General features: G+C 36.6%; 5 protein-coding genes across 6 annotated transcripts; 3 read left to right on the plus strand and 2 right to left on the minus strand.

The window, feature by feature from the left end:
• The first annotated feature begins 902 nt into the window (after positions 1-902).
• LOC140759207 (mitochondrial import receptor subunit TOM6 homolog) lies at positions 903-2226 on the plus strand. Of its 2 annotated transcripts, none has more exons than XM_073095703.1 (2): positions 903-1155; positions 1996-2226. In XM_073095703.1, the coding sequence occupies exon 1, from the start codon at positions 978-980 to the stop codon at positions 1140-1142; it is 165 nt and encodes a 54-aa protein (XP_072951804.1). In that variant the 5' UTR covers positions 903-977; the 3' UTR covers positions 1143-1155; positions 1996-2226. The 2 variants fall into 2 exon arrangements, with proteins under 2 accessions (XP_072951804.1, XP_072951805.1); XM_073095704.1 differs by having other exon boundaries at positions 903-1147.
• Positions 2227-4961: 2735 nt separating this feature from the next.
• Positions 4962-5915, plus strand: LOC140759391 (protein VACUOLELESS GAMETOPHYTES-like). Its single transcript, XM_073095941.1, has one exon. The coding sequence runs from the start codon at positions 5024-5026 to the stop codon at positions 5816-5818; it is 795 nt and encodes a 264-aa protein (XP_072952042.1). The 5' UTR covers positions 4962-5023; the 3' UTR covers positions 5819-5915.
• Positions 5916-6267: 352 nt separating this feature from the next.
• LOC140758601 (protein DETOXIFICATION 33-like) lies at positions 6268-10026 on the minus strand. The gene is made up of 8 exons (XM_073094821.1): positions 9538-10026; positions 7468-8009; positions 7306-7392; positions 7161-7217; positions 6838-7076; positions 6623-6741; positions 6450-6536; positions 6268-6339 (listed from the first exon to the last, which is right to left on the minus strand). The coding sequence occupies exons 1-8, from the start codon at positions 9733-9735 to the stop codon at positions 6268-6270; spliced, it is 1401 nt and encodes a 466-aa protein (XP_072950922.1). The 5' UTR covers positions 9736-10026.
• A 348-nt stretch (positions 10027-10374) lies between these two features.
• LOC140758600 (uncharacterized) lies at positions 10375-14049 on the minus strand. The gene is made up of 3 exons (XM_073094819.1): positions 14013-14049; positions 11474-11830; positions 10375-11380 (listed from the first exon to the last, which is right to left on the minus strand). The coding sequence occupies exons 2-3, from the start codon at positions 11828-11830 to the stop codon at positions 10829-10831; spliced, it is 909 nt and encodes a 302-aa protein (XP_072950920.1). The 5' UTR covers positions 14013-14049; the 3' UTR covers positions 10375-10828.
• Positions 14050-17894: 3845 nt separating this feature from the next.
• LOC140759599 (uncharacterized) lies at positions 17895-18733 on the plus strand. The gene has a single exon (XM_073096203.1). It carries the CDS (start codon positions 17926-17928, stop codon positions 18721-18723), a length of 798 nt encoding a protein of 265 aa, XP_072952304.1. The 5' UTR covers positions 17895-17925; the 3' UTR covers positions 18724-18733.
• Positions 18734-20736: the final 2003 nt, after the last annotated feature.

The raw sequence follows: 20736 nt of genomic DNA on the forward strand, positions 1-20736 counted from the left end.
TTCAAATTAACCTGGATTTGCAACGAGTAAAACGAGTGGGCGTTCCCGAAAGGGGACGAGGATGAACGGGCGAGGAATGATTGGACCCGTGGGGCCCACGTTCCATGGTTAGAATCTTCTCAGTGTTGGGCCCCACGACTCCGCGGGATTTGATCGAGTCACAAAATGGACTGACACGTTGCAGTTGCCGAGTGGGTCCGACAGTGAATATTGGTCCTCGTTTGCGTACACGAGACGCTCAAGGAAATTAAATTTAATTAAAATTTAGACATAATTTATAACTAGACCCCTGCACTATTGCTAATTTTTACATCAACCCCTCCTCCCTTATTGATTTTACATAGCAAATTAACTCCCTTTACTACGTATGTAAATCTTCAAAATTGTCTCTCTTATTATTTGTTGTTTGTTTTTATTTTTAAATCTTTTATTAAACCGTATTTAGAGAAAAAAAAATGCTAAATTATATGTAGAAAACAACGTAATATTAACCTACTACTTAATTTTATATCCCAGATTAACATACGAATATTTTTTTTTAATGAATGAAATATTTATTTTATTTTATTTTATTCTATCATATGCTTTTATATTATTTTCCACGAGATAAATATGCAATCCACACTCGAATACTCAATCAAGCTTCTTATTTAGAGTGTTTTTTTATTTTTTTGAGAATAAATTTAAAGAGATCCTTAATAAAAATATTAAAAATAATTAAAAAATATGTTATCTATTTATACCCAAAATAATAGAATAACTTTTTAATCAACCAAAACCTGGATCCCATTGCTGAGGTCCAGCCCATGAATACTAACGGGCCGGGCTAACTGAGCCCAAGTTCGGGAACGCGTCCAGATATATATATAGATACTAGTCTCTTCAGATCAAACCAAAAGCCATCGACTCGATCGAAAGCTAGGGTTTTAGGAAGCCACGAAGAAAGAGGAGAGAGAGTGGGGGAGAAGAAAGGAAGGATGTTCTTGGGAGCTATACCGCGGAGGCCGGACAAGGCGACGGCGTACAAGCAGTTGAAGACCCACTTGGCAATCATGGGCACGTGGATTGCCGTCATCCGCGTCACCCCCTACGTCCTCCATTTCCTCACCCAGGAGAATGAAGAGCTCAAGCTCGAACTCTAATTCCGGTAAAAAGGTCGTTCCTTTATTCGAATTTTACCTATTATTTTGCATTTTTTTCCATGATTTGGGTAAGCTTATGGAAGAAGGCGACAAGGCTATTGGATTTTCCCATGTTATATTGTATTATTTCTTAGACTATTGTGGAACGTGAGGCATTAGGACAATAAGAAAGTTAATTTTTTTCCAGTAAGATTGCTACTAGTGTATTATTAGATGAAATAGGGTTTAGTAATATGTCCTAAAAGTATCAATAATTTGTTCTTGAAGCACCAACGATGGTATGGAATATGGATCCATTATGGTATCTGTAAAGAAAAACACCTGTCCACAGGAAGAGGATATAGTTTCTCTTCAGTATTATGCCATTCCCTTGATCTTTTTGTCATGTTCTTTTCTCCTGTTCCTCTTAAGCAATGGAATCACCCGGAGCTAAAGAAACAATGCAAGTAATTATATCATACTCAAGTTGTTAGTTGAATACTTGAATGTGGATATAATTGATTCCATTTGAAATGAGGATTTCGAATATCATACATTAGATGCTTTGCCACAAGTGGAAATGAAGTCCTTGATAAGATGCAAGGGGGCCAATTTCCTTATCCTTGAAGGTCCTTCATCTTGCCCAACTACCTATTATTACGCAGACTCATTGAGCAGCCCTTTTAAGCTTTATTGACAATTTGGGCCGAACTGTTTGGCAGATCCCCGCCATCAAGAAGTGTATTGATGGCTTTGTTATAAATGTGTTCAATCTTCCATTGTTTGCTTGAACCACTTGTGATATATGTGCAGAATATTCATACTTTTATGTTCTATAATATGCCCATTCTTATGTAGTTCTTTTTCCCTTCAGATTGCAGTTGCTCATCCATCGTCGGATTTCTTCGACATGGAAAGCTTGATGTAGAAGACATTAGTGCCTTGATATTTAAGTGCATTGTATCTGCAAGACACTTGTGGGATTTTATTATGTTTAACTTGTTAGCACTTCATGGTTATTGAGTTGAAATTTTTGCTTTTCTAGAAACATGATACATTTTAATAATATATGTTATCGATGACATCAAGCAGTCTCACAGTTTTATCTCAGTTTGTAGTGGTTTAATTGAAGATTGCCCTTTTCATTTCATTTGACTTTCTTGTTTTGTGGTTGTTAGAACTCATTAGATGATTTACCAGGGGAATTTTGTAATTTAATTGTATTTGTTTTCTTTATTTGCAATAGTAGACTCCAGTATGTATCGCGAAAGTAAATTGAATGCAGTTCAATATAACAAAATGTGCATCGACCGTAGAAAACATATGGGCAATTAAATTGCAAAATGGATCAAATAATATGGTCCGAGGAGTGCCGATATTGGAACTCTTTAACCATAGGAGCACAACTCCATTAGCAAACAAACCTCTGCATCTTGCTCAACTTAGGTAGCTCAAGTTGCTTTCTTTCCTTGCATCAATTAATTTTTTTTTTTATTCAGAAGATAAGGAGCTATTTGGCTAATTCGTCTGTCTTAGGGAAGGAATAAGTATAAAGTGGAATATAACATCTTTTATTACTTATTGGTTCTCCATAAGTGCTATCCTTGTAATATTCTTATGCTCTTTTGTTTTTCTTTTTATTAATGCCACAACTTACAACAATAATATAACCCCACCCTTTCTAACAACCAGACCATGAGACACCCAGAATAAATTCCCCCCCTCCTGGATAGTTGAGCACCAAGAATAAGTCTGATGTGTAACGCATAGCCATTGTGGTATCCACCATCCGCTGGGGTTATTCCCCTCAAAGCTAACACTTATTCTTCTCTTTATACAAGAACAAAAACATCATTCCCAATTGTTCCCCTCTGAAGATCTGGCGTCTATCATTCTTAACCTTTAAAACCAACAGGCAAAATTATGATAGGTTGTAACTTTTCCGCAGATTATAACTTCAGCCGAAAAGAAGAAAAACTAAAGAAAGTAGCATAACAACAATGATCAATACTTTTAGCATATGATAGTAGGAATAATTATTCTCTAATTTTTTTTTTATTACACATTAATTTTTTAAACTATTAAAAACATCTCACCCACCAAACTATCTTTCTAAGAAGGTCAGATTATTCTGGTAATTAAAATTTCTCTCCCTTTTTATCTTCAAAATATAAGGATAAATGTGTTACATAATTATTCACATAACTTGCGCATGATAATTTACAAACCTAATAGAACAAAAATTGTATGCGAAAAGGGGTGATAGTTCCGGAGTTTTGAGTGTATTTAACCTCCTAAATATAATACCTAAAGGTAGCAATTGCTGACAAATAGGTCTAAATCAGATATAGTCCTATTCGGGTCATAAATTGACTAACTAGATTATTAAATGATGGATCATATTCACGTTTATTGCATCAACCTGCTTAACTAATTTAAGTTCAATTCGTTTACGACCTGAAAACTTAATTATGATTCGAATAACTTGTTAATAATAACTCGAGAATATGCCAATCTAGTATCAATCTCCTCAACATTTCCAAGACTAAAAAATTCCAGCGACCAACTTTTAGTTAGATAAATGAATTACTTAGGAATTAGGAATATTAATCGAATGAAGGTAACCAAGATCCTAACTGCTCTCAAATATAAAACGCTTACTCTATCCAACATTAACTTATCCTCCCAGCATCCAGAGTTATTCGAAGCTTAATACTTTTGGAGGCACTCCAGCTCTTGCCTACCAAATCCTCTCCTATCCTAACCATCTCTGCTGAGCGGATCCTCTGCAGCCCTCGTTGCAGGAGCTCACTGCATATCTTTTCTTTCCCACATAATTACTCTTATTCAATTTTTGTGACACCTCGATAAAGAAAACACGTCATATAACCATCATTAATAAAAATAATTACTTCCATCTAATTATATTATTAAATAAAATAGTGTAATATGAGAAATAAAAGAGAGAATTTATGTGAAAATAAATAATAATTTTTTGGGAAATTTGCAAATAACACCACCTCTATGGGGGAGGGAATAGGAATAATGATAAAAATATATAAATGGAAACGACTATTTTTTACCACCAAACTATTTAAACTAAATATTATTTTTTTAAGTCTTAGGAATTTCGAATAATTTTTTTGATAGGTGACGTGGAACAAATTCTTACGCCATATGATGCATGAATGCCACGCACTGTTTTCCTGTCACCGGATCCTCTGCATGAGGAACTGTAGAGGGGAAAAAAAGGTTACTTGGCAACCCATGATTCGCCGCCGATCAATTTAGCGGCCAATCACTATCTACTCCGGAGCACCAATAATAGTATGGAATAATTACCTTTGACACCCTACAATTTCACAATTTTATATTTGACGCCCCTGTTTTGGACTTCTATTGGCACAAAGGGATAACAGAAATGTGCCTCAAAAAAGGGCATATGGATGTATAATATTCTTTGGTTGATTAGCATGTCTTAGTTTCTAAGTATTTGGAGATTGCAAACATCTAAAAAAAAAGAGAAAAGATAAATAAATAAGAAAATGTCATAAACTTGACAGTAAGAAGTAGAATAAATTAAAAACTACGGTGATGCTAACAGTTGTTTATAAATGGAAAATGAAAAATATCTAAAATATGGATACTAGAAACTATAATTTACAAAAAAGATAAGGTGTGGAATGTCAATATGTCATGTAATTTTCTATATAAAAGAGCATAGAATATATTCCCAACATCCTTCTCTCTCAAGCCAACCTACCGATGCAACTTATCACTTCTTCTTCTTCTTCCTCTTCTTCTCCTCTCAAACTCTATGTATAAATAGAGCTCAAAGTATTCGATGTAGCAGAGTTTAAACACACAATTCTTAAAATCTATCTTAAAACCAAACGCATGATATGAAGTACACGACGGAGATCACCCACTTCAGCCATCCTAACCATAAGCTATACCCGGAGTTCTCCGACCACCCCTTCAAGTGTGACGGCTGCAAGGAGGCCGGAATCGGGTCCCGCTTCTCGTGCCGCTCCTGCGACTACGACCTCCACCACCACTGCGCCGCCGCATCCGCCGCTTCCTCTACTCTCCGCCACCCCTTCTATCCACGATGCCTCTTCGTATTCCTGCCCCGGCCCCCCGGCGACTCACCCCGATACTGCAACGCCTGCGGACGCGACGCCGTGGGCTTCGTCTACCACTGCCGCACCTGCGGCTTCGACCTGCACCCCTGCTGCGCCGCCCTCCCCCACGTGCTCGACGTCGCCGGCGGCGCGAGGCTCTTCCTGTACAAGAAAACCGGCTCCACGTGCCACCGGTGCGGGAGGAGGGGCCGGAGCTGGAGCTACCGGAGCGCGTGCAAGAGCTACAACCTGCACGTGGCGTGCGTCACGGAGATGTTGGTCGACAGCTGGCAGGAGATCTACTACGGCAAGAGGGGGGTGGCGGCGGTGCCGGCCTCCGGTGGGAGTTATGGGGGTAGTTACCAGGATCGCGGGGCCGGGGGCAGTTATGGGGGGAGCTATGTTAGGATTCCGAGCATAAGAGGGGTGGGGAAGAATCACCACAGGGGGAAGGGGAAGGTGAAGAGGTGCTGCGAAGTGGCGGCCATGGCGGTGCAGGTGATCATCTCGGCCGTGCTCGGGGATCCGACGGCCATCATCGCCGGGATCATCGGCTCCTTCATCTCGAGATGATCATGATGTTGTAACATATATAAAATTGCCGGGATAAAAATATTAAGATAATTTTTTTATTTCACACCCTATACTATAATATATATGCTTATTTCAGTTTATACCCTGTTTTTTTGCCACTATTTTCAGTTTAGACCCTGTATTCGCTCTAGTAAAAGTTGTAGGATTTTAACACAGCAGCCAAAATATAGGGATATATATATATATATATATATATATATATATATATATATATATATATATAAAGTTGATATTTGTATATATATACACCTTAAAACAAGGGATCTTTAAAGTTAGAAAAGAAAGAGTGCATTCAATTCTATTAAAATAGACTAGTAATTATAGGAAGTAGAGTGCATCCATGAATAAATATATATGATTTATGAACAACTATAGATATTACATTCATGAGATGCTACCTATTATTTAATTTTTTTCAGCTCTCTGCCTTACTTTGGAGTAGTAGATTGAAGAGCCACCACCCCTCCCCACACCTTGATTCTCTCTTCTGCTAGCATAGACTGCATTTATCATCAAACAATTATACATTAATATTGTACAGTGATCAAGGTGACATAATCTTCAGCAATGGATTGCAAAATTAGCACCCAAATGATCTATTATACATTACCTCTTTCTGCCACCTTGTTCTGAAGGTGATTACAAGCAGAACTGCTGTTTGCAATACTGTACCAATTAACATCCCAACCCAAATTCCCTGCATTGCAGCAAAGAGTTCAGTGGATGCCTTTCAGTGTCACATCTCATTTAATGCCATTATCAAAGTCTCCAATTGTCACTTACAAGTGCATTAAGCTTGAGCTTGAAGCCAAAAATTGCACCCATGGGCAAACCAATCAAATAGTAACACCCTGTGTTTATGAAAGCCACCAGTGATTGCCAACCTGCTCCTATTGCCACTCCTACAAAGAAGAATTAATAAGAGAATTTGGTGGAGTAATTGATCAGAGAATTTTAAGGGAATCTGAGCTATTTGCTGAGTTGCAGAAAGACTATACCAGAGAGCACTGGCTGAATGCTGTTTAGGAATATGGTTGCACCTAGGAGATACCCAAATTTCGAAGTTTCCTTCACCAGTTCAGGTACATCTGTGAAGAACTTTGGTAGTTGTTTCCTCTCAGCAAAAACTATTACCATAAAGATTAGTCCGATAACGCCTGACATAGTAACAGCGATGATTACTGAAAACTTTGCTGCTTTAGGATGATTTGCGCCAAGTTCGTTGGATACTCGTACGCTGAATTAAGAAGAACAAACACTACTACATTTATCTCTTTGAGAAGTCTTCCATCTTTCTTGCATTATATAAGTGAATGCTCACCTGACAGCAGCATTGAAGCCTAGAGTAACCATCAATGTCCAGAGATGGTAATTCATACTGTAAGACAAAATGAACCATTGATCAGGTATAAGGAGGAAATTTTTGGAAAAATGAACTCAAACTGGAAAGGTAAAGAATTGCTAACCAGATTGAAATAGCTCCAATTTGGATTTCGGGATTTTTCAAGCAGCCCACAAGAATGATCACTGCAGTATAATACCAGAGCTCCAAGCTGTCATCAAAATGATCAAGTTAAAGTCAGCAGATTTTGGATACTTCAGGTAATAAAAGTGATGATAGAACCAACCAGAGCATCAAGGCTGATGCAAGTGAAAGCTTTACAAAAGCAAACAGTTTCTTAAACGCCAACAGAGAAAATCCCCTCCATGATTCTGGGAAGAAACCAGAAACTAGATAGACAAATTGACCCAAATTAATAAGCCACCATGAGATATTTCCAACCATTGCAGCACCGAGCATGCCATATCCGAGTTTTGTTATGAAAATCCAATTCAGCAATACATGGATGCCAAGAACTACTCCGGCGATCGCCGTCATAACCCAGACCTTGCTCTGTGATTGGTAAAACTTTTGTATAGGAAAGTTAAAGGCATAAGCAAACAATTGAGGAATCACCCATCTAGTATATCTGCCTGCAACTTCTGAAATTTCTTTAGACTGATGGAGAAGCTGTAGAAGAGGCGATGTGAACATATAAACTGGTGTCAAAATGAGAGCTGTGGCAAGACAAATTATCCATGATCTTTGCACATAGATTCCTAGCATTTCGAATTGTCCAGCACCAACAGCTTGACCACAAAGTGTCTCCAAAGCACTTCCCATACCTAACTACAAAGAAGGTGAGAACATAAAATTAAAAAAAAAAAAACTCAACTCCAATTCACAAATTCTTGTTCACAGTGGTCTTGATATTAGTATGACAAGATATTTTCCTACTTGTCTCTTTTGTTTACTTGATCCTACTTCCTAACATACAACATAGACAATTTGAGTCCACTCTTGTTAATCTGCACAATTGCTTCATTGAATTAATAACTATTGAATATATAGAGCTTATATATTAATTCTCATCAAAATTTGGTTAACACTGCTATTGTGGTTAAATTACCAGGACATCATAAGCAAAACCTTCAATGACAAAGGCAATGGTAACAAAGCCACTGGAGAACTGTAGGACTGCTGTAAGTAGTGCAGGCATTGCTATCTGCCATATCTTCTTGGAGTCCTCCCAGCTTTTGGAGGCCAACTGGAACGGTAAAGAGAAGCTTCCTCTATGTTTACGCACTCTGCACTTCACTACTCTTTCAGCTCATTTGGCTTCATTCCATATATTTAGCCTTGTTTGTCTCTCTGACGTACAGAACAGTTGATGGCTGGAAGCAGGTGAGAGCCTCACTGGCAGCCCTTTAGATGAGGAAAGAGATCAAAGGGCAGGTGGTTGAGATCTTGTTTTCAGCTATAGAACCCACAACAATGCTTAGGTTTCCATCATCAATGTGAGATTCTTGTCTAATTACTTAATTTGGTATAGTAACATTAGGGTGCGATGATGGTAATATAGTAGAGTTCTAATTAAATTTTCTTCTGGAAGAGGATTGATGTTGCTGTCTCTGTGTCTTCTACAAATTTCGTCTAGAAAATATTATTTTTGTCTGCTGTTATTTGGAATGTTTGGACGTGTGATCTGATATTAGTAGATGGTATTATGCTACTATTTGTTAGACCTTTTTGGTTTTTCTTTTGGCGGTAGATTGACGACAGATGTTAGATTGATTTGTGGTCCATTTGTTGTAACCGATTTTTTTATTTTTGATCTTGTGGTATATCTTGGTAGAAGATCACTACTAATTAAGTTTCAATGAAACAGTTTAGCCTGATTTATCAAGAAAAAGTATTGCCCTATTATTTCTTCTACGTATTAGGGCATATACTCCTAAAAATAGAGTAATTCTAACAAAAAATAATACATCCTACATAGTTGTATGCATATTAAAAAGAAAGAAATGGTTTTTTTATTCCTTTTTTTTTTTTTTTTTTTGTGCATGTTTACCTTCCAAAAATATTTTATTTGCGTGAATACCCCTAAAAAAATTGATATATGATATACACATCTTAAAATACTTGTTCTTATACGGATACCCTTCAAAATTTTACATAATTAACTATAAAAAAAAATACATTGTTATCTTTATATCTTCACGAAATGAAGGATCTAAAATGCCCTTTCGTGCAAAAAGTCAAAAAGTAGTATAGATTTTTGAAGGGCATAAACGCAAATAAGGAAATTTGGAGGCGCACAAATGTAAAAAGGCCGTAATAAAAAGAACCCACTGAGCTGAGCGTAGTAAAAAATTACCAGAATGGCATAGCCGAAGCCCTCGACGACGCCATGAGCGATGGAGACCGCGGCGAGCTCGACCTTCCCGAGATGCCCGACGAAGGCCATGGTGACGAATCCGAGCGTGAATTGGAGCACCGCAGTTAGTATCACAGGCCCAGCGATCTTCCACATCTTCTTGAACTCATCCCAACTCTTCGCCGTCACCCTCTCCATCTCTCAACTTCCTCTTCTCGTCTTTCTCTATCTCGACTCTAATGCACCACAGTGGACTCTCTCTGTAAAACTTATATAAACGGATTCGGTACAAGGTCACAAGCCACCTTTGCATGCACTAGAGCCTGGCTGTCCCTTTTAGAGCTTGCCACGTGGATCAATGCAAGTAGGTGAGCTTCGTTAACCGAGATGCGTAGACGGGAGGAGGTCTTAGGAGGAAATCATCGCTTTCCCGGGAGTTGCTCCGGACCGTGTATAGATCCTCGATGCAGGAATTTGGTGCAGCACTACTTGGCATCTCCTGGTTAGCTGCGGAAAACCAGTGTATGGGTTAACTGCGAGTTAGAGGCTGCCAAGTATTCAATTGCAGGAGATTGTGACGACCAAAGTTGGTTAGCGCAGCAGCGGTCAAAGGCATTTGACTTTGACTTTGGAAGTCATATAACGTATAAGATCAGAAGCTTACCTGAAAAAGTACATGCATATTCCCACCAGGTTGAGTAAAATGAGCAAATAATGACAAAATAAAACACTCGGAAACTTGTCTGATATAAAGACCGCTTAACGTGAATGACTCCAAATTAATACCTAACTAGGAAAGAATTATAGTTTTATCATTCTAAAAAAGAGGGGAAAAAAAAGATAGAGAAGAAAAATATTTCAAAAAATTATTCAACCAACAAAGCTGAAAGATAACCTATTAATGTAACATGCTAGTAGTTACACCACCATTCTTTCCTAGCAATAATGCCAATAATAGTATATACAAATTTTACGCCACAAGGCGGCAGCCAATTTGTCGATATACGAACAGTTTAACAATGACTTGAATGAAGATCAATGCATGTAGAAATAAGAATAAGAAATTTCATTTTTGGTGCAAATCAGCAACACCAAGCTACACTACCTGAAGTATGACAAGGCTAGCAATTACAAAGCACACCAGCCAGAATTGAAAATGCAGTTAGACAAATCGATTAGCGTTATTCTGGAGACAGCTATGAGGTTAAACATACATCAGTCGAGTGAAGATCTAACTTCTAAAACTAGCTAGCATCAATAGTTTCAGGATGAGATGAGGACATAGGAAGGTCTATTCTCCACCATTAACAAATCGTTGGACCCAGGCCCTACGCATCGACAAATTCTTAGCAGCAAATGCACGGCCAAGAGTGTCATGAGCGTATAGATAGTCAAAGACTCTCTCAAGTGTCCTCTCATGATGCTCTCCAACCTCCATTACTGTAGCATAGAGTTCCCTGTGGAATGGAATTGGAATGGTGGCCCTGATAGCATCTGCGAGATTGCGTATTTCTTTGCAAATCATCTCAATGTGGTCCGTGCTCTCATCCCTAACTCTCTTACCTGTCAATCTAGGCATTTCATGCCCTGGAGTCTGAGATTGCATATTTGCAGTACTTGATAGGTCCCTCTCAACCTCCTCTGGTGGATTGGGATCCATGGTTTGAAAACTAGTATCATAAGCATCCGAGTTCACAGGTTTGATGCTAGGGTCATCACCACCTAAGTCCTTGTAGACAAAGTTGGCAAAAGTCCCCATTGCTTGTTCGTCACCACATATGAGAGAGAGTAGATCCAAATTCTTAACAGGGTTGTTGAGAATATCCTTAGCATCTGGGTGAGCCTACACACAGAACTATGTATATTTTATAAAAACAGTACAAAATTAAAAATTTAAATATAGGAGAAAACATTTGATTTAGACAGAGAATTTCACCTTGGTATAAGTCTCATAAATCTCCTTATCAAGGACAATTCTTTGGCTGACATTGTCCCATCTGGCCCCTGGGAGAGCCAAAACCTTCTGGATCTGCTGGTACTTCTTGTTTAACCACTTTAAGTGGTGCTCAACATTCTCTCGATCAAAGCTGCTTCCACATTCACTGTTGACCCGTGCTGCAGCTTCAATGAAAGTGGCTTTCTTTAACTTTTTTTCTCCCTCTGGTTTATTTTTCACCACATTTGCAAGGAAGTCTAGCAAGACATCGTCGTGTTCAGGCTTCCATCTCTTGTTGGGAGTGCCCTTCCTGCTCGTGCTAATAGGCTCGCCCTTAAATGACTGGGGAAGTTTCATCTTATAGAACAGACAGTGAAACAATTACTAATAAAGTTGCAACAATTGTTATTTAGACATAAAAGTCCAACTACTAGATTTGCATCAGCAGTTCAATGTGTCCTTATATATTCACTCCACATTTCTCTAGCAAATTTGACATGCAACTCAGATTACACAAGGTTTCCCTGGCATTACTTTCTTTGAAACCTTGTTAAATATTTGATTGTGCTGACAATAATTAGGTTATTCGGCCCACCCTAAAATGACGTTGTTCAACATAGAGAACCAAATTTAATCTGAACCGGAAAGAAAATATTGGGTGTCACATAAGAATATGAAAAGCAAATTTATTGGTTGAACTTTCATATCCAACAAGTGCATCATTAAGCATGATGAAATTACTAGTTGAACCTTTGCATCCAACAAAGGTATATAGGAGAACAACGTCATCCTAAAGATGAAAAGAATTCAGCAACAGCAAAAGCCAACAATCTAAAGATACAAGCCATACCAAAACGGGGAAAGATTGTATAATATGACTACAATTATTTCAAACATTCGACGTGTTTGAGCTCACTTATGTCTATTACTCCTAACTATTAAGTGCTGTTTCACCCAATGACACAAAGAACAGATCAAAACCAATATCCAGAACCAATTGATCTTGAAATATATTAAACAACCACCAAGAATGATAATATAAACAAAAAATTGTTACCATCAAACAATAACAATACGAGATTTACAACCAAATTTATCAGAATAATCAGAAGAAAAAATATAAAAAATAAAAAGGCTCCCAAAGCTCCTAATTTTGGTCATTAGGATTCAGAGTAAAAAGCAAAAACATTTCAAACTAGAAATTTGATGTGCTCCAGATGGAACTAGATCTAGCATCTACTAGCCATGAAAAATAGATAGAACACCTAGAGAAAAAACAGGAAGAAACAAGAAACAGAACTTCCCTCAAATAAAAAACAGCTGAAAACCTTTCCTTCCATATAGTAAGAAAGAAATCAAAATCAAATCCTTAATATCACAAGACTCAAAAGCTAAATGTTTCTTCGAAAGACACTAACGTCACCAAAATTCTTTAGAAAACAAACATAATAACGAAAAAGAAACTGTGTCCGGAAAAGACCAACTAGCTTTTCAGAATAAATTAGTAGTCAAATCCACACCAATAATAGAATCTCTTATTTATTTGGGGTTCATTTAGACCCCAAAATCCTAATATTAGTGCATTCCAAATTTCTGATCTCTCAACTCGTCTCTCAAAGCTCCAATTCCTCGTTAGATACCATAGTGCAATGGTTTAATAAGATCCAGAAAGACTGCCAATACTCCAAAGTTTCTTTGGCATCATATTTTCATCAGAAATCCAAATTAGCCCAAACAAAGGAAATAGCCAAAACAGACCAGAGATCCAACAGCAACAGTGAACTGGTGAGGTCCAGCACGAGGCACAATTGTGGATGATGGACAAGCCCAGCACAGAGAGAAAGGTTTACAACAGGCAAGTGGTAGCTCGGTTGTAGAACCTAGGAGGGAATCAAAGGGAGGAAGTATACCTTTGCGCGGATAACGTGTTAACCGATCCTAACACAATTGGTGTCCTGGACACCTCCATGTCTGCCACTTCTACAACCAAAAAATTCCAAAGGAACAAATTTCTCCTCCTAGACAATTGCATAAGCATATATCCGGGAGAGTAGGCACAAACATGGATTCATTTGTAAACACAGGGTCTTGCGCCAACCTCAAAGCCGATGTTCCATTCAAAATTCCAGCGCCATTGCTGTTAATCCTTCCATAGCAAGATGAGTTTTAGGATCTCCTCCCCACTGACTCCCCAAAACAACTGATCATCTATTTCCCTCGAAAACAATATGATCATACAAGCTATACGAAAAGGCAAACATAAATTCTCCTTTTAAACTATACAAGGTTATACCATTGCACAGAAATCTAAACGATATCATACAAATAAGAAAGGGAGTAAATTAATCAAGTCCGGAACATAGAGGATGAACAAAAATTCAAAAACGACTAGTACGATACGAATTGAATCCTAGACCTAAAACGTATTAAGATTATATGGTGAGAACAGACCATACATTAGCGATGAGAAACCCTAGAATTGGAGGAGAAAAATGGAAACAAACGCAAATTAGTAGGAATTGAGAGCGGAGCTATATACCTGAAACCCGCGAGGAAACCTTCGCAAGACTTCTCGCTCGACCGGTGTAAATGTTAAAGAAAGGGAGCGAACCGTATTATTAAATGAGATGGATATTTTCTATATCGCACCCTCCGTTTATGTGTTTATTGCGGTTTACACCCTGTATTATTGCCTTAAACACTCGAAATTTCCTTCCCTCGTACCGAGGCGGATTTTGAAATAATAATAAGAAATATAGGGTGTTATCTGTTTATTTTCTACAATTAATTTAGAAAGAGGGTTACACAAAAATACCTATTTTTTATTTTACACAAATATCTCCCACCCTTTTGATAGCTAAGAGGGTTCTAACTGAAAATAGACAATAACTCAGGGAGATTAAACGTAATTATTATTCCTTAAAAAATATTAAGAAGACAAGAGTGTAACAAGTTAGAGTGAGAGAGCCTTCTTTAAAACATTCATCAGATAATATCATAAATTATCTCGCTCTTAGATATTAATTTGCTGTTAACCAAAGTAAGACCAATGAAGCTAGAGTTTCACATGAAGAAAACTTTGGATTTTTTTCTTCTCTGTTTGTTAAATAAGAACAAGAAGAAGTTTGATTCTGTTTGAAGCTGTTGCAGCTGTGTTAAAATTATGTTTTGTATATATGGTTATACGGAATAATTTGGACTTATTAATTAGGCTGGGCCATTTTAGTGATTGATAAGCTCACTGCCTAAATGCTTTCATTACCTAATTGAGCAGGTCTAATTTAGATTTGATCTGATAATGAAAATGGATATAATAGAATGGTAATCTCTTTCTAAATTGGTTCTTAGAAAACTTGCATGCTTTCATATTTCATCTCTTAATTAAAGTATATTTTTCCTCTTCTTATTTTGTTTTTGTAATAACTAGGAAATTTAACGTATATTGAATACTTCGATATTATACTAATTTTTTTGTTTTTAAACAAAGTAGTCCCCCGGCTCTCTAGGTACCAAATCGCAACGTTAGAATTCCAAGAATCTATCCGATTCGGATTCGGATTCGGATCGAATATATTTTTCGGATTCGGATACGGATATCGGATATCCGTTTACCCGCATATTTTTTTAAAATGGTTTTCGTGTCTTGTTGTATATCAAATATATAAAATTAAAGAAATTAATCTCTATAAATAATATATAACGTATTATTAGTAATAATATTAATACTTACTATTTAAATAAGCAAACTAAAAACTATAAATCATTTTAAAAAATATGCGGGTAAACGGATATCCGATATCCATATTCGAATCTGAAAAATATATCCGATATCCATATCCGTATCCGAATCCGAATCGAATAGAAATTTTTTATCCGAATCCGATCCGAGTCGGGTCGGATAGCGTGTCGGATCGGAGTTAATCCGTTTTCACCCCCTAAACATACTCCATTGGTACTGACGGCTTTCCCCTTTGCTGCCATCTTGGATTGCCTAATATCTCGCCTATGAGCTTTCACTCCAAAAATATTAAGAAAAAAAATTGAGAACAATCTTATTGGCTACTTATACTAGCATTTGGCTAAAGTTAATGGAACAACAATTTTTTAACGCCCGTTATTTATGGCAAGTTTGAAGCTCGTGTAAAACTTAGGCTTAATGGTTCATTTAATATTCTTCTTGGTCAGAACTAGGTTTTATATTGTACGTAGGTTGCTTGTATTGCCGGACGACCCACGTAAATTTGTACGTATTTTATGAATATTTTTCTTGATTTCAATTACACTGCTTCAGATCCAATTCTATCTTGTCACTGATCCAAATCTAGAAGAAACCAATGGATACTTGAACCTTATCCATACGCTATGTAACTCAAGGAGATCATATGACCTTCTATATATTCTTTTTTTTTAAAAAAAAAACTCCGCAGTTTAAGGGATTTTAGGCATCCAGCTGATAAGATTAAGAGGAAAAAAATTAAGGAAAAAAAAAACTACTTTCTTTTCGTAGCGGGATCATATTCTCTTGAGTCAACCACGCACAAAGTCGTCGACAATTCTCCTCTTGCAATCTCCTGGAAAGGAGAAAATAATATTGTGATATTAATTTCTGTTATGTTCTTTTTGGCTGGCTTCTGTTCTCTTCCTTGGTATATATTGAATAGTTGTAGGTAAACGATTTGTCACTACTAGCTTTCTCTCTTCTTATTATTTTCTCCTCTCTTTCTCCCCAACTTACAAAACTGACATAATATCTTTCTCCACTTTTTCTCCCCTCTTTGGAGAACCATCCGGGAACATAATGGTGGTGAATCTCTAGGATAAAATCCGGAGAAAACACGAAAGCACAACTAGTAATCAAATCCTAATGATAACTCATGTGAAACATTTTCTCAAAATATATATAAGATTTTTTTTTTCAAATGCTTGAATTATGAATATCGCAATAACTTGCAAATATAAATAAATCACTCTGAAAACAGAATTTATATCTTTTGAAATTAATATCTTGGAAACCCGACAAAACTGATAAAATGTCATATTGTCTCATTAATGGGTATCTGTGGCCACATCGCATTACCTAGTCACCATCGGGATGACGCCCGAGACTATTCTAGATAGTCGATCCATCTAGGGTCACAGTAGGTACTATACAGTGCCCTACTGACTTTTCCACTAGCCGTTGAAAAAGATTAGAGTCACTAGGATAAAGATCCAAGAATTTTTTTCCTAATTCCGCGAGAGTCACTAAGTATCACATCACAACGTTACATTCCAAGAATCTTTTCTCTGAACTTATTCTTTTAAAAATAAATTGGGTTTCAGATTTCACTTTTATTAGTATTAACTATATTGATTTATTTTGAATCTCAAGTATCAAATTCCTCGATCACTAAAATTCTCAATTCTTCGACTACAATATATACACAAAAAATCCATAAATTCAAATACTACTATTTCCTCTAATATATATAATATAAATCATTCTTAATAGGTCAGAAAACATGAATAAATAATAATCTAATATTTAATCTTACAAAATTTCACATTTCAAAAATAATATTTTATTTTTGATCATATTCTAAAAACATAAAGATCTCTTATATTTTATTTATAGAAAATAAGATATATTAGCATAAAATTTCTTCGGTTATTTCTAAAAATAAAGTATAATAATAAATATATTTTTTCTACAAATTCGAAAATCCTTTAAATTCAATTAAAGTAATTCCAATTTATATCTTATTTTCTAGAAATAAAATAATATTAATTATTTTCAGGAATCCAAAATCCATATAAATTGAAATATTCCTAATTTATATCTTATTTTCTACGGTAAAAATAGATATTAATTATTTTCAAAAATATAAAATTTATTTAAATTGAACTCAATCCAAAATAAATTAATTTTTGCATCCTAATCGTAATCTGCACGAATTCCAAAGCGTTCATGATTGTCTTCTCTTTCCTTTTCTTGGTATGGTAAAATCTTTTTCCCTCTATTTTCTATTTTTTTTTCTCTCTAACCTACCCAAAGAATAATCTCGTTTTCGTTTTTTTCCTTCTCTCCTAAAGAAAAAATCCTAAAGATAAGACCAGGGTTTTCTTCTAAGCCTAATTTCTCTCCTAAAAAAATCCTTCTAGGTTTTTCTTCTAAGCTACCTTTTATAATTAAAAAATATATATAATAAGAGTCCTATTAGAATGTAATATCTTAAAAATATATCTAAAAATTTAATTTAATAAAAATTTTAAAATATAAAAAATAAAATAAAATTCCTTATTATCTAAACTTTATATTTTTATTTATTTTATTTATTTATATTTTAAAATTCTGGTTTGTTGCACAAACCGACATCGACACTCTATATATAGACGATAGATCCAACAGGACACAGACAAAAGGCATATAATCTTCTTTTAGGTCAATCGAACCTACCAAACCACCATATGATATGAAGTACACCACCGAGATCACCCACTTCAGTCACCCAGACCACAAGCTCCGGCCGGAGTCCTCCCACCACCCCTTCAAGTGCAACGGCTGCAAGGAGGCCGGCATCGGCTCCCGCTTCTCCTGCCGCACCTGCGACTACGACCTCCACCACCACTGCGCAGCCCCCGCCGCCTCTGCTACTCTCCGCCATCCCTTCTATCCCGAATGCCTCTTCGTCTTCCTCCCCCGGCCACCGGGAGACTTATCCCGCTACTGCAATGCCTGCGGCCGCGACGTCGACGTCGACGGCTTCGTCTACCACTGCCACACCTGCGGCTACGACCTCCACCCCTGCTGCGCCGCCCTCCCCGAGCTCGACGTCGCCCGCGGCCCGAAGTTCTTCCTGTGCAACAAGACCGGGGCCGAGTGTCAGCGGTGCGAGAAAAAGGGCCGGAGCAGGAGCTGGAGCTACCGGAGCGCGTGCAAGAGCTACAACCTACACGTGGCCTGCGTCAAGGATATGCTAGTCCACGGCTGGCAGGAGATCTACGGCGGCCAGAGGGACCTCGCGGAGGTGCCGGCAGCCGGGGGGGATTTCCAGGTTGTCCTGGCGGCGGCGGCGGGGAGTAGTTCTGGGGGGAGTTATGTTACGAAACCGAGCACAAGAGGGCTGGGGATGAATCCATACAGGAAGAAGGGGAAGGTGAAGAGGTGCTGCGAGCTGCTGGTGATGGCGATGCGGGTCATCATCTCGGCCTTGCTCGGGGATCCGACGGCTATCATCGCCGCGGTCATTACATCATTCATGTCGGGATGACCGGATGATGTAGTATATATATATATATATATATATATATATATATATATATATATGTAGCGTAGGACTTGGTTTGAATTGAATTTATAGATGAACGCGTGGAATTGTAATTTTTGTGTTGTATGAGTATTTTTTCAGTTTTAAAAAAATCATTTTATATGTATAATTGACTATTTATATACTAAGCTAAATTAATAAATATTAATTTTTGCATATGGTAAATCTTATTCATATTATGTTTCCATAATCGTGTTAAATAGATTAGCAATCATGTTAACATTATGTTAACAGGTCATGCTAACATAATCAATTTATTAAACAGATTACACAAGTTGTGTTCCTCTTAGATTGAGTCTGATCTGATTCGAATTTGGTTAACACGATCTGATTGATACCCTTAATATATAGTATTATTGTATTTTCTTATTTTATTCCCCTTATCATTTGCTTATTCCAATTTGTACCATATTTATTTTGGTTTTTTTCTCATTATTTTCAGTTTAGGTCCCTTTATTTTTTTCCCATTGTTTATTTGGCTAGAACTGAATTGATTTCATTTGGAAATAATTCCTACTGTTTCTGAAATAGAATTGTGGAAGGTGATTGAAAGCAGAGTTAGCAAACAGGGTAAGATCAAAATCCTTAAACAAAAGTTTTTAGTTGATGAAGGTGGTACAAAGAAGATTGTTAGTTGACTTTATTGCGATATGCGCTACTTCTTCCTTCTTCTTTTTTTCTCTATTTTAGAGCCTTAATTGAATAAGTTTACTTAGAGATTAAGGCTAGGGCCTGGCTGATCCGAGTAGGTCCACATAGAACTATGTACTTGATATATAAAAGAATACAAAATTAAATTATTTTGAATTTAGGAGAAGACATTTGGTTTAGGGAGGAAACTTCACCTTGCTATTAAGTCTCATTATCAAGAAAAATTCTTTGGTTAACATTATCCTATTTAGCTCGGGCAGAGGCGATTGACCAACCCGAACCGACCCGAAAGCCCCATCCATTACGCTCTCTTGCAGCCTAGCAGATTAAGCCAGCTCGCAGCTCGACTTATTACACCTGCCATTACTTGGCCTGTCCGATGATTACCTTTAGCCTCGCGAGAGTTGTCTCCAATTTTACTTGGAGACGGTTTAATTTTCTGAATAATTTTTTATTTCTTAGGTTTTATTTTTTACCGTATTAGAGATGAAGTCTTGCAAGTAGCAAGGCATGATCGAGTTATTTCATATATTAAAAAAAGATAATAATTAATCAAAGTTGCAACTAATAAAGTTACAAAAAAATTGCCATGAGGATAGTGTAAAAAAAAAAAAAATAACTAGAAGGACTTCAAAATTATCCGGATAGACATCAAAGTGCAACTTTCTACGTGATCCTAACTTAAAATTATAGAAACAAAATGAGGAGTTGAATTTATAAAAATGTTAATGACGGGTGTTAATTGAAATATGATAAAAATATAGGGTGTTATTTTAAAAAAGGAAAAAATTGCCGTCCTTTTTTTAACATTTTTAATCCTTCACTCTTTCTCTCTTGCTAAATAAGCGTGATATAGTCTAAAGGGTCTAACATTAATTATGTCACACTCATGCAATAATTTTTTAACTAAAAAATAAATAAGAAAATTTACTAGGTAATAATTGAAGAATTTATATGTAGTTATTTCTATCTTAATAAAATGTAACAAGTAGCCAAGATTCTCCTGTTTATTTTCAAAACAAAGATGATATCATAAATCATAGTGCTCTTCAGCACTTGACTTCTTTATTATAATAAATAGAGAATATATATATATATATAAGAAAGGAGCAGGTTTACTGCTTACATTATCCAAGCCAAACCAGCTCCACATTGATAAAAAAGAACAAAGTCTTGTAGTACCTGGGGCATATATCCAAGATCACTTTCCTAGAACTAATTGTCACCCGCGTTCGAAAGCGATATATAAAAAATTTATTTTTTAAAAAATTAAATACTAAAACAAGAAATAAAGATACTCATAAA

This window comes from Typha angustifolia, chromosome 4 (genome assembly GCF_048772165.1).
Source record: "Typha angustifolia cultivar Huaian chromosome 4, ASM4877216v1, whole genome shotgun sequence".
Lineage (NCBI taxonomy): Eukaryota > Viridiplantae > Streptophyta > Magnoliopsida > Poales > Typhaceae > Typha > Typha angustifolia.